This window comes from Manis pentadactyla, chromosome 4, assembly GCF_030020395.1.
Source record: "Manis pentadactyla isolate mManPen7 chromosome 4, mManPen7.hap1, whole genome shotgun sequence".
Lineage (NCBI taxonomy): Eukaryota > Metazoa > Chordata > Mammalia > Pholidota > Manidae > Manis > Manis pentadactyla.
In genome coordinates, this window is record NC_080022.1 from 190,126,002 (window position 1) to 190,139,255 (window position 13,254).

Here is a 13,254-nt window from a genome sequence, read left to right on the forward strand (position 1 = left end):
AGCGCCTCCCAGCCCACCAGAAACCAATTACAGCATTTCACACTTTACTTCAGCAACAAAAGCATTTCAGACTTAACCATTTAAAAGCCTAACTTTGGCATGTTTAAATGACTGTGTTCCTAAACAAAGGCTGGTAGGTGGCCACGCTGAGAAGGGAGGGGGGTTTCTCCAGAGCCCTTATGAATGTCCTCACTCTCAGACAGAGGGCCGCAGCCTGGGGTCTGGGCGGCACTGCCTTCTGGGTTTGCCCAGCCCTTCCCACGCAGCCTCCTTAGCGCCTCTCAGAGTGCCCTTGGGGACCCAGCTCGGGGTAGTCGCAGCTGCCCAGGCCCAGAGGTGGCAGTGAGCCCAACCCACTTCCTGCCACACACAAAGGGGCTCAACTGCCAGGTCTTCCCAGGGTTCAAGAAAAGCTGGAAATCTCATTTCTGAGAGAGGCCTGGTTTTTAAGCACTGCCCAAGACTAGAAGAGACCTTTTCTAGCCAAGATGCCTTTGCTTAGGTGCTGTGACAGCCTGACTGGAGTCCTTTAGGGTCCTGGACGCGCCATGGGGGCAGAGCAGGCTGCACTGGGGAGGCCTCGGGAGCGGCTGCAGCCTGGCAGCCAGTGGACAAGCCCCACTGAGGCCATCCAACCAGAGAAGGGATGCTGGTGGGATGGGGGAGACACTGGGATTCCTGGGGACAAGCCAGTGCAAGCATCCTTGGAGCCTGACCTGGCTGCAGGCTGTTCCCTCGCTTGCTGAAGCCTCCCTGTACCCTGGGAGCTGAAATCCTATAGAACTGGGGCTGGCAAACCACCCCCCAGCCCGGCCCAACGCCGTGGGGAGCCTGGTGCCCTTCCTACTTCAGAGGCTCTGGCTGGCGGGCTGTGGGGTGGGTCTGTCCAGACCAGGCCATGCTGCCTGTCACCCTCACAACCCACACTGCGCTGGCAGAGACCATGTGACTCCAGGAGGCGGATCTGGGCCCGTGCCTCCCGGACACCTCAGGCCTGCAGGGAAGGCCCAGCCTGTGGTTTTGTTCAGAGGGCAGAAGCAAGCAGCAGGGATGGCCAAAGGCCTGGCCTGGGGCTGAAGAGGAACACTTGCCAGCAGCCCATGAGGCCTCTGGGGGCGCCGTCAGAACCCAGGCTGGGGGCTCTGTGGGCTCTGTGGGCGTCAGCTCTGGCGCCCGGGGCCCTCAGCCTCACTGTCGCTGCTCTGAGACAGCTCCATGGGGCTCTCAAGGCGGTGCAGTTCCAGGAAGGCGGTGATGAGCTTGGCGATGGCTTCCACATCACTGGGTTAGGCCAGCAGTGGGAGGGAGGGGGTTACTGCGGGGGCGCCCCTCCACGGTGCCAGCCTCACCCCAATCCACCCACCTGCACACCCTTGGGACTCCCCACCAGGACCCAGCACCTGTCCTGGTCCCCACTTGCACCCCAGCTCAGCCCTGTCCTGTCCCTGGGAGGACCACCCCCTAGCAGTGGTGGCAGACTTGTCCTCCGTCTACACCCTCCTCCCCCGCGTTCCCCGAGGCCTCCTCTCCCTGCACCCCACCATGTCGGGTGGTCCATTACGGGGGCTGTCTGATGGGGGCGCGGGGCACAGGCTGACAGCTGTGGCCAATCAGCTGCCAGCTTACCTGCGGTGGCCCATGATGGCACTCTGGGTGAGGGGGTGGGAGAAGCCTGTTGCAAAGCGCAGCACCGCCACGTAGCCCTTCCCGAAGTACCGGACCTTCTCCTCCTCCACATTCACATCCTGGATGTCATTCAGCAGGACCACCACTGTGAGGGGGGCAGGTCAGTGGCAGCGTCCTTTGCCCACCCTGCCTCTCCTGCCCATATGCTGGGCACAGCCACTTTGGGGCCACCAGAGGACATCATGCCACGAAACAGCATCTGTCACTGTGTGACAACCCTAGGGGATAGTCACAGGTCAGTGACACAGACCAGTCATGCAGCTGCTGGTCGCCATCCAGCCTGGGTGATAAGGAACATCCAGTGGACCCACCGCTGCCTAGGAAAGCCCTGCTGGAGCCCTGTGAGGAGTCTGACGTGTCCGGGTGCTGCCCACCCTTCTGCTCATTAGCCCCGGATGCTGGTCCCTAACAACCAGTCACCGAGCTGAGGGCTGCCTGACAATTTCCTTTGGGACGGGTGCACCAGGGGCCCCATGCATCTGCCCTGTGCATCAAACAGCAGCTTGGACTCAGCCCGCCGCCAGCTGCAGGCCTGGGCTACCTTTGCCTTTCCACCCAGCCCAGAGTAACCCGCCTTCCGTGGCGCCCACACCTCCTCACCTTGGTCGTGGCCTGCTCTGCAAAAAGTCAGCAGCTTCTTGTACAAGCTGAATGTCTTCAGCACGACCTTCCCTGTGCTCTTGTTGAAGATGGCTTCCTGGAAAACCAGCCAGAAGGCGGTCCCTCCGTTGCTGGCCTCTGTGCGCTGGCCAACCACACAAACCCTGGGGGATCCTGGGCCTGCCCACCGTATCCCCACCCTCAGCAGCGCAGACATGCAGGAAGGGGGTAATCCCACTTCCTTCCCATCCAGTCAGAACCCCAAGTATTGCTTCACCAGAGCCAAACACCTATAGCCCAGCCCTCTGCCCCTCGTCGGGGAGAAGGGGGTGGCAGGAGCTGTGGTGTAAAGAGGCAGTGGCAGTGGAAGCAGGTATTCTCCCTTCTTTGCAGGCAGAAAAAAGTAAGTATAGTGGCTGAAGTTCTTCAAATGAGAGAACAGAGGTCAGAAAGCAGCTCAAAGGACTCATCAAGAGGACTGAGGTGAGCGGAGGGTGCTGGTCACTTTGGCAGCGGACACCCTCTGTTCCACTATGCTACCGCGACACTCTGAGAGCCTGGGTAAAAACAGTCATGACGAGCTTCCCAGAGAAAAACGCCTTCAGAGGATCCTTAGGGATGGTTGCAGACAGGTGACGGCCAGGGCCAGGGTCAGCTAACAAGATGCCACTAAACTAAAGCGCCAGAGCAGGGGTGTCAGGCCCCGGAGCCTGCCTGCCTGCTGTTACCCTCAGCAGGGACACCGGGCAGGGAACCTAGCGCCCTTGCCTGTGCTGGGCTTACCTCCCAGTCCTCCAGGTGCTGCACAGCCACGAACAGGCAGCCCGTGACGTAGAAGAGCTTCCAGCCCAGACTATCTGGGGGCAGACACGGGACACAGCCAGGTGAGGGACGGCAACAGAGGCCTGATGTGCCCAGGGGTACCCCTCCCAGCATGGCCGTTTTCCCAGATGGGCAGGATTGTGTCTGGGGCTTGCTAACTGCCCAGGCCTGCCAGGGCTCCTGCCCAGGGTGGCCAGCAGTGCTGTGAGCCTGTCATGCAGGACTGCCGGGGACTCTCTGTGGCACTGTGCTCTGTCCCCTCCCTGGTGTCTCCCTGAGATAGGCAGTTGGGGATCTGCCCACACAGCACAGTTCTGATGGTGAAGACGTGGGGGGACTTCCAGGGAATGGCTGAGAGCGGAGCTCATCCTGAAGCAGCCTTGGGCAAACACAAGAGCACCTTTTTGAGGAGTACTGTTTGTCAGGAAAGTGCTCGAGATCTAACAGGGAAGAGCTCAGGCGGGGAGGGACAGGCATTCTAGGAAGAATACGCCTGCAGGGGGAGGTGGGGCTGCGAGGCAGGGGCACTGGCGGTCCCAAAGGCCAGGCCTTGGTGCATCACAAATGGCGGATTTTCCTCTATTTTCCGAACAGCCAAGGAAGTAACTGGGAGGCAGGGGATGCCCCTCACCCCCACTGTAGTAGGCAGCAGCCAGGCCGATCGACAAGATTCCTGTGAAGAGAAAGCAGGGCCTTCCTATTGGGCCTCCACCAGCCCAGAGCCCACCTCCTCCCAGGAACCACAGCCAGGCGGGCAGGCCCTTCCTCTTGCCAGCCTTGGCTGTAGGCAGAGAGCAGAGGGACAAGCCCAGCAGGGTCAGAATGGGGGGAAACAGCCAAGAAGTTCATTCAGGAAGGCACACTACAGCATTCACAGTATTCACTGGACGTGCCTGTCGCCTCCAGGCTCCGGAGCCGACTGGGGAACCAGAGGAGCCAGAGGTGCGTTTAGCCCAACAGCAGTGTGGGATGAACCCAAGACCGTGCACAGAATCACCAGAGGGCACGCAAGGTGAACCGAGCAGGAGGCCGCTGCGGCGTCCTGGGAAGGATCAGAGCCTACTGATAAAGGGAAGCAAGCCTCGGACGGGCAGGGACAAGGACAGAAGGGAAAAGGAATGCACTGTTCCCCCTCACGTGGGCCTGCAACATACAGAGACCTCAGAAGAGCATGCAGAGTATTAACAAGATGTTAAACGGGGAAAAAAAGACAAGGCAGGATCCTCTGAATGCGCACACAAAATAAAAGCTGGAAGGATACTAAGGATACAACAGTTGATATATTTTGGTTAGTAGAACAAAGTTTTGTTTCACTTTCATCCTTAAAGTTAGGTTTTTAATTTGGGGGAAATATGGAAACCCTTACCAACTAACAGGGACCAAGACCTGATGCCTGGAGCCCTCTTCAGATGGAGGCGGGAGCCGGTGCGGGTCTCCACCTGCATGTACATCCCTGGGGCGAGAGGCACCACTCACCGGAGGCTCTGGGGAAACGCAGACACGGACAGCGGGCGACTTGCAGGGACAGGCGGGCAACCGGGCAAGCGCCCGCCCGTCAAGAAGGCCCGCTCTGCCCAGTTACCCCGGTCGCAGTGGGCTGCATCCCGTTCGGGTCCTGGATCATCCCCTGCTGCCGTCCCGCCCGGAACCCGCCAGCCCGCAGCCCCTGTCTTCCTGCAGAACCTACAGGTCGCCCTTGCCCCCAAGTCCGCCCGCCTGGAGAGGGGCCCCTAAGTTTCGGCAGCTGAGCCGGTCGCACGGACGCCCGCGGCTCCTGCAGCGGCGGCACCCGAGGCCCGGGTTCCAGGCCAGCCCGCGACCCCGCTCCCCGGGTGCCCCGGGGTTCCGGTCAATCTGACACTGCTTGGCGGCCTCGCTTCGCATGACGAGCCCTGGATCCCTGGATTTCGGCCCCGGGCCCGCGGCATCACCCGGTCTCCGCAGCCCGCCCGACACCCCCGCCGCGCTCCTTCCTCGGCCGCCCGCGCCGGGTCCCGATCCGCGCTCCGAGGCGGGGCGCGCAACCCCGCCACGGCCCCCAGCCCCGACGGCCGCGCGCCCCAGGCGCCTACCGTGGGCTCGAGCCGGAACGCGGGACGGCGGCGGGCCGCGGGCTTCCGGGTTGGGGGCGGGCCCTCTGACTTCCGGGTTGGGGCGCGGCCTCCGGGTTCCAGTGTTGGGGGCGAGCGCCCTCCTTCCGGTGTTGGGGCGGGACTCCGACTATCTGGTTGGGAACCGGGCCCTCCGACTTCTGGAGTTGGGGGCGGAGCCTCTAACTTCCTGGTTGGGGCGGGGCCTCCGACTTCCGGGTTGGGGAGCGGTTAACGGTGCCTCTGCGGCGGGACAGGGGGACGGCATTAAGTTCCGGGCCCGCCGACTTCCGGCCGTGTCTCCCGAGCGGCGCGGTGGCCTCACAGCGCAAGCGGAGCCGGCCCAGCAGTCAGGAACCAGGTGGTTCGCGCTGCGCGGCGGCCGCTGGTCCGTAGGCGCCCGTTCCTGCTCCGAGAATGTCTGGGGGTCACCGAACCCTGAAGTGGGAGCAAAATGTGAAGAACCTAAAGGAAATGTAACCGCAGATGTGTACGAACTATGCAGAAACGGTAAAAGCTTTAAGAGAAACATTAAGGGATGTTAACCTAAAAAATTTAATTTTCGGTTGTCTTATCAGCAAAACCGGTTGATTCAGGACAAGCAACTACCCCAGAAGAGAGGGGCAGAGGCTCTTTTACCGAGAAAGGGCATGTGGGGCCGTTCTAAGCTGAAAGCCCTTTGGAGGAAACGGGAGTAATGGTTGCCGATTGGCTGGGCTGTTGGGGGGCAGGCAGAGACTCCCTCCTCTTGCTCGGTGGTGAGGAGGCCCAAACAGGGTCCCGCGGGGTCTGCAGTTGGCCCCGGGCGGCTCGTGGCGGCTCGTGGCGGCTCCCCCTGCAGGCCTCCCGACCGGGCAGTGAGGCTGCCCTTCATCAGTCTTCACAAACAGAACCGCAACGGTCGTTCATGAATGGGAAATTACTGTAAAAATGTTCTCCCCATTTGACCTGTAGATTCATTGGAATCCTAGTAAGAAGGTCAGCACATTAAAAAATTAAACCTAAACAGCACGTGCAAGATACAACGGAGGAGGGTAGGAGGAAACCAGATTATGTCTGACCGGGAAAACCTCAGTGTGGCTGGGAAAACATTCACATGTTCGCGATGGCAGCTTTTCTGTGGCTGAAAAACTTGCCCTAAAGTGTGGGCAGAAGGATTGTAGTAGGAGAGACGGTTTTCCCCAGGAAAACCTTGTGGTGGCCGCTTCAGTGGTCTCCCTGCTCCATTCTCCACCAGAACCCGCACCACCTGCCCCCACTGCGGCTAGATGAGGACTGAGTGGGGCGCAGTCACGTGGTGCCGGTCAGGACCCCAGCTTGCCGTCCTATTCCGAGCCAGATGGAGGAGCACCCTATGTGGAACGGAGCCACACAGCCACCACTTCAGTCAGTGATCTCCAAAGGGTGGTCAAGATGAACTGCAGGGTCCTGGAAGAGCATACTTATTTTTAGCTTTTTATATCTTTTATGTGTTGTAATTTACATAAGATTAAAACAACAGCTCATAATATCTGAGCAAGAAATATACACAGGTTGGTGTGCATAACTCTAGTTCAACCAAATATAGGTACATGATAAATAATTCATAGACAAATCTACCAGTCCGCTTCAGGTACTCTCCCTGCTTGTGGTTTCCACACCTGAGCATGAATCAGAATCACCTGATGGCTCGTTGAAACAGATTGCTGGACCAGCAGGGGCTGGTGCTTGGAGATTTAGATGTTGCCAGTGCTGCTGGTCCAGGAACCACACACTTGAGAGCCTCTGTTCTAAGCTGCAGCAAAATGCCCCATCCTGAGCACAGCAGGTTCCGACTTGAAGCCTCAGCTCACATTGTATCTTGAAATGGTCCTCCTCCCCTGTGCTCAGGTTCTACACCATCTTGAAAATCCTTTGGCTTGTTAGCACCTCTGTTAGTCCTGCTTGCTGCAGCTGGCAGTGACCTTATTCCTCAGAATTTAGGTAGAACTAAGCCGATACTCAGAAAATTCTACTTTGCTTTACACTTAGTGTAATTTCAACTTTACTACTAGGTTATAAGCCATTTAAACATGAAGCCTACACTGGCATTCCACAAATGTTATGTGTGAGTGAACAAGTGATACCTGAGTTAGTTAAAATCCTGATGGATATTGTAATAGCCAAAGACTGGACATAAATATAATATCTATAAATAGGAGACTGGGTAAGATCTGTATTTTGCCAATTATCAATGCATTATATTTCAGCCTGAAATTCAGATTTCCTTGTCTGTTCTGTTATTACGGATCTGAGCCCCTTATATCTTTTGTGCTCTCTGGCAAGAGGTTAAGACTTGTCAAAAGAGGGCGCTGAAGAGACCCTGCTGGAGGAAGAACATTTCTTCATGGTTCTGTGTGTTAGAGCTGCAAACTTCAGCTCACAGGGCTTCTTCAGCACCCAGCTCTTTCCGTGCGCTCAGGCCAGCAGCACCCAGCATCCACCAGCTTCCCAGGGTACCCCCTTGAGTAGTTTTGTAGCAAAGTGCCTCCAGTGAGACTCCTGGGAAAAAGCTTAACATGGCACCCCTGGAAGGATTTCCGACAAGTTCCACTAGTGCAGCCCCAGGAGGCTTGCCTACCAGTCAGTAAGCCACGCTGATCCTCTTCCACAAGGTCCAGATCTCATCCCTGAGAACAAAGTGGCTCCTCACTGGGTGCTCCATCATAGCTCAGGGGATGATGGTTACCCCTGATGTCTTGCTATTCATACATTCTTTATAGTCCCATGTACTTCTTAGTAGCCAATCCCTCCTTGCTTCAATATCCAGTAATAGGTAATACTTCTCTCTCTGTTCAGTTAAACCCTCTCTATTCAAATAACTGTATGATTTCTCTTCTCATTGCACCCTGCCAAATACAAGTATCCACACAATGGAGTACTATGCAGCTATGAAAAAGGAACAAGGACTTACTAGAGTGCTCTACAGCATACACTGTTGAGTGAAAAGAGCAAGATAAAGGAAAGTGTGTAAGTATACTATAGTTTAAGAAGGTTACAGGATGGAAATATATGTAGAGAGAGATATAACAACATATAAAATGTATTTTTGTTATGGATACGAGAGTTACTATTTTTTTAAATTAAGGTATCATTGATATACAATCTTACGAAGGTTTCACATGAGCAACATTGTGGTTACTACATTCACCCATATTATCAAGTCCCCCCCACATACCCCATAGCAGTCACTGTCCATCAGCATAGTAAAATGCTATAGAGTCACTACTTGTGCTATACTGCCTTTCCCGTGACCCCCCTACATGATGTGTTCTAATCATAACACTGCTTAATCTCCTCCCTCCCTCTCCATCCCTTCCCTTTGGTAACCACTAGTCCCTTCATGGAGTGTGTGAGTCTACTGCTGTTTTGTTCCTTCAGTTTTACTTCATTGTTATACTCCACACATGAGGGAAATCATTTTACTCAGGTTGTTTGCTTTTTGGGTGTTGAGGCACCTGAGTTCTTTATATATTTTGGGTGTTAACCCCTTGTTGGATATGTCATTTGCAAATATATTCTCCCACATTGTAGGATGCCTTTTTGTTCTGCTGATGGTATACTTTGCTTTTCAGCTTGATTAGTCCCATTTGTTCATTTTTTATTTTGTTTCCCTTGCCCAAGGAGATGCGTTCAGGAAAAAGTTGCTCATGTTTATATTCAAGAGATTTTTGCCTATGTTTTCTTCTAAGAGTTTTATGATTTCATGATTTACATTCAGGTCTTTGATCCATTTTGAGTTTACTTTTGTGTATGGGGTTAGACAGTGATCCAGTTTCATTCTCTTGCATGTAGCTGTCCAGTGTTGCCAACACCAGCTGTTAATGAAGGGGATGGCCTTTGTTTTCCCCCGTGTCTGCACGCAGAATGGGGAAGCATCTGTAGCACTAGCTTGAAAACAACTGGTGCAGTCCTTGGAAGTTATCTGCTCACAAGAGCGTATCTTGTCCTCGCAAACGAGCCAAGATGCCTTACCCTGCAAACAGGATGGCCTTGGGGATGTGTGAAAACACCGCCCCTACTTACGGGGCAGATTCTATAAAATCAACAGAATGTTCTGGCCTGTTCCCCCAGAGTAGGGAAAGATATGTATAGCATTTGGCTGAGGTCCTAGAAAGGCAGTATAAAAATAAAGGAGCTGCGCCATATTGGGGCTGCTGCAGCCATTGTCTGTCTGTCTTTGTTGTCTGTGTTTTTTGTAAATTCCCAGTACACCTCAGCAGGTCGCAACAGTTGAAGAGGCTGTCATTTCCCCATTGTATGTCCGTGGCTCCTTTATTGTATATTAATTGACTATATATGCTTGGGTTTATATGTGGGCTCTCTAGTCTGTTCCACTGGTCTGTGGGTCTGTTCTTGTGCCAGTACCAAATTGTCTTGATTACTGTGGCTTTGTAGTAGAGCTTGAAGTTGGGGAGCGAGATCCCCCCCCACTTTATTCTTCCTTCTCAGGATTGCTGTGGCTATTCGGGGTCTTTTGTGGTGACAGCTAGTTAACCTTAGGAGCACTTCCATCTAGAGCAGTGCCTTTAAAATATACTGTAGAGACTGTAGAGATGGTTTGTGGGAGGTAAATTCTGTCAACTTTTGCTTATCTCGAAATTGTTTAATCCCTGCTTCAAGTTTAAATAATAATCTTGCTGGGTAGAGTATTCTTGGTTTGAGGCCCTTTTGTTTCACTGCATTAAATACATCATGCCATTCACTTTTGATCTGAAAGGTTTCTGCTGAGAAGTCTGGTGATAGCCTGATGGGTTTTCCTTTGTATGTGATATTTTTTATCTGTCTGGCTGCTTTTAATACTATGTCCCTGTCCTTGATCTTTGCTATTTTAATTATTATGTCTTGGTGTTGTCTTCCTTGGGTCCCTTGTGTTGGGAGATCTGTGCACTTTCATGTCCTGAGAGCTATTTCCTTCCCCAGATTGGGGAAGTTTTCAGCAATTATTTCATCAAAGACGCTTTCTATCCCTTTTTCTCTTCTTCTTTTGGTACCCCTATAATGCGAGTATTGTTCCGTTTGGATTGGTTGCAGAGTTGGCTTATTATTGAGATCCTTTTTTCTTTCTCTGCCTGAGCTTCTTTGCATTCCTGTTCTCTAACTTCAGTCCACTGACTGTCTCCTCTACCTCATCTAATCTGCTTTTAATCCCTCCATTGTATGTTTAATTTCAGCTACTGTATTTTTCAAAGTCTCTCTTTCTTGAAGTCATCCCTCAGATCTTGGATATTTTTCTGTAGCTCCATGAGCATGTTTATGATTTTTATTTTGAAATCTTTATCAAGAAGATTGGTGATTTCAGTTTCACTGAGCCCTCTTTCTGGTGTTTGAGGGATTTTGGATTGAACAAGGTTCTTTTGATGTCTCATTCCTGGTTGAGTAATATGGAATGATAACTTTGTGTAGGTGGTGCCCTCTAGTGCCCAGGAGCTCTACTCTCTGGAGCTACCCAGCCCTTGGAGCGATGGCAGGGGTCACAGGCAAGCAGCACTGGTGCCTGCCTTGAGGACAGAGCTCTTTCCTGCTTCCCTGCTGCAATGCCTGCCTCCAGTGCTGAGGTCAGTGGGCCAAGCATGCAGGGAACAGCCTCTGTGTTAAGACCCTAACTGCTGTAAGCGGGGTTGCCCTCCAGCTGGCCTGGCACAATGGTGGGAGCAACAGGTTTGCGAGCAGGTGCTGGTAGGGAGGAAGGAGTGGCAGGCTGCATATCGCAGTGGGGGGCCTTGGGGCTGTACTGCCAGCTGGGGGATTAAGCACCCAAGTGTCCTGAAAGTCTCACCCTGCTGGGCTGAGTGTGCTGGGACGATTTTGTCTACCTGTCCTTTCTCCTGAGCAGCAGGCTCTGTGTAATCCTTGGCCCCTTTAGCAGCCTCCTCACTGTTGGGAAGTCTTTCAAAGTGCCCGCCTTTCTTTTGTCCCAGAGCGTCCAGTTGTGGGTATCTGTTCTCCACAAGTGGCAGGAATCTCAGTCTCTCCAAGTATTCCGCCTGTCCCTGCTTTCCAACCCGTCGAATCTCCAGAGTACCATGCAATGTGGGTTCATTCTCCAGGGGTGGGTATTTAGCAGTCCTGGGCTTCTGCTCCCTCCCCACTCTGTCTCTCTTCCTCCCACCAGTGAGCTGGGTTGAGGAGAGGGCTTGGGTCCCACCGGCTTGTGGCTTTGCTATTTTTCCCTTTTCTGTGAGGTCTTCTCTTTTCCCCAGATGTAGGCCATCTGTCGCAATTTCTTTATGGTCACTCTTTCAGGTTAGTTGTATTTGCTGTGTTTTTGTGTTATATGTGGTTTTGGGAGATTTCTGCCTCACTTCTCATGCTGCCATTTCCCCCCCACCCCTCTTCCACATTTTATATCAAGAGTTAGTATTGTTAGTCTGAGATTTTTTGTGTGTGCCATGTGAGACATTATATTTTATGTAGGTGCCACTGTGAAAGGAGTCACAGATGTAAGGTCAGTGAGGTTATTAATTAGAATCTTGTATTCCTGGATTTGCATTAGAAGGACCAGTGTGAATTCATTATGTTTTGTCTTTAAGAAGTACATGTTTCCTAATACTGTCTACTGGAAAGTCTTAGAAACAGTGACCAACCCAGTAACAATAAGCAATTCCTGAATCCATATTGTGGCTTTTTAATATCAATTCCTACTAATGGAACCAGGCTTCTTAAAGATAAGGACAGATTCAGATCTAGAGCAGGAAATGTACAAGGAAATGTGTCAAACAGCAAAGAGACTATTAGCCATCTTGCCAAAATAATTTAGGAGCCTAACTGAAGAGATTCTCATTGCCAGAAAAACAAAAGGATCTGAGCATCAAAAAAAACAAACGAATAGAAAATCCTCATGTGTTAAAATCCATAACTCATTATGATATGTTTTTTAATTATTTTGTTTACTTTTGGAAGATGCTGACAAACTCAGATTTTTTGACTGGTTAATGAAGAAACAATCATATATCCTGCCTTTCTTTAGTATCCAAGTAGTGGATGAGAGGAATTTCTCATTATATACGTATTCCTTTTAATAAGTGAAGAAATGGTAGGGTGAAAGGAAACATCACCTTAAAGAATGGATTCAGGCAATTTCATCAGTGGATGCTGATGTCACAAAAAGGACAGTTAGCTATGTTAACCTTAAAAACGAACTCAGTTACTTCTCCAGCAGAAACAGGTTTATTTGGGAGCAGCAGAGAACGACGACTAAAGCCAGGCAGCTACAGCAGAACCACAGGTAAACACAGGAGAGGAGGCTTTTTTACAGAGAAAGGGTTGGAAGGACTGTTCTTATGAAAAAGCCCACTGGGGAAAACTGGAAGGCCCATGTGTCCTGGCTGCCCACTGGGTAGGTTGTGACCTCTTCCACTAGCTGGGCTGTTGCAGGGCTGGCGGGAACCTTCCTCCTGCTTGCAGCATGGCCCAGCACCCCCCACCAGCGCCCCCTCAGCCATGCCCTGAGGTTCCCGTTACTCGTTTTCACAAACACTGAAGCTCCTGATGGGATTACACACCACTACCCATAGTCTTGACAAAAAATTTAACTGATCAAGCCACTAGACTGTTCTAACTACTCTCTACTGGAAATTCAGAAGACCAAGGTGTCTTAAGGGACACCACTAGCATGCAGCAAGCAGTTGCGGGAAGACCTACGCCAAGCAACCTAATTTCTTTATAAGGACGAAAGGAGAAAGGATGTTCAAGCAACCTACAGATTTAAAAAACAAAACAAGCCCCACAAAACCTTAAGACTGGGAACTCTCTGTGGTGTCTTTGCAACTTCTACGGGAGCTTCAAGTTAATTTTGAAACTTTTTTTATTTTTTAAGAGAGACTTAGAAAACACACAAACCGATTGCAATACAGGCTAATTGGACCTTATTTAGATCCTGGTTTAAATAAAAAGACAGGCAAAGGGGGAAACCTGGACAAAAACTACATTATTTGATGTAATTAGGTAACTGAAGTTTGCTTTTTTCACACGATATTGTAGTTTTTTTTAAAAAAACATTAACTATATATATATATGACAACCTAAAATGATTGTC

At 51.8% G+C, this 13,254-nt stretch overlaps 1 protein-coding gene and 2 long non-coding RNA genes across 6 annotated transcripts; 2 read left to right on the plus strand and 1 right to left on the minus strand.

Moving 5' to 3' along the window:
• Positions 1-27: 27 nt before the first annotated feature.
• Positions 28-5,337, minus strand: LOC118925161 (cytochrome b-245 chaperone 1). 4 transcript variants are annotated; one of them, XM_036910758.2, is made up of 7 exons: positions 5,181-5,337; positions 4,475-4,592; positions 3,740-3,781; positions 3,070-3,143; positions 2,287-2,383; positions 1,627-1,771; positions 28-1,281 (listed from the first exon to the last, which is right to left on the minus strand). In XM_036910758.2, the coding sequence occupies exons 2-7, from the start codon at positions 4,557-4,559 to the stop codon at positions 1,161-1,163; spliced, it is 564 nt and encodes a 187-aa protein (XP_036766653.2). In that variant the 5' UTR covers positions 4,560-4,592; positions 5,181-5,337; the 3' UTR covers positions 28-1,160. The 4 variants fall into 4 exon arrangements, with proteins under 4 accessions (XP_036766653.2, XP_036766656.2, XP_036766655.2 ...); XM_036910761.2 differs by having other exon boundaries at positions 4,475-4,561; positions 5,181-5,224; XM_036910760.2 differs by lacking the exon at positions 5,181-5,337 and adding an exon at positions 4,691-5,023.
• LOC118925162 (uncharacterized) lies at positions 1,640-3,059 on the plus strand. Its single transcript, XR_005029929.2, has 3 exons — positions 1,640-1,786; positions 2,376-2,551; positions 2,680-3,059. It is a non-coding gene; the product is annotated as an uncharacterized LOC118925162 (long non-coding RNA).
• Positions 5,338-5,400: 63 nt separating the features above from the next.
• Positions 5,401-8,273, plus strand: LOC130683628 (uncharacterized). Its single transcript, XR_008997523.1, has 2 exons — positions 5,401-5,708; positions 6,153-8,273. It is a non-coding gene; the product is annotated as an uncharacterized LOC130683628 (long non-coding RNA).
• The last annotated feature ends 4,981 nt before the right edge of the window (positions 8,274-13,254 follow it).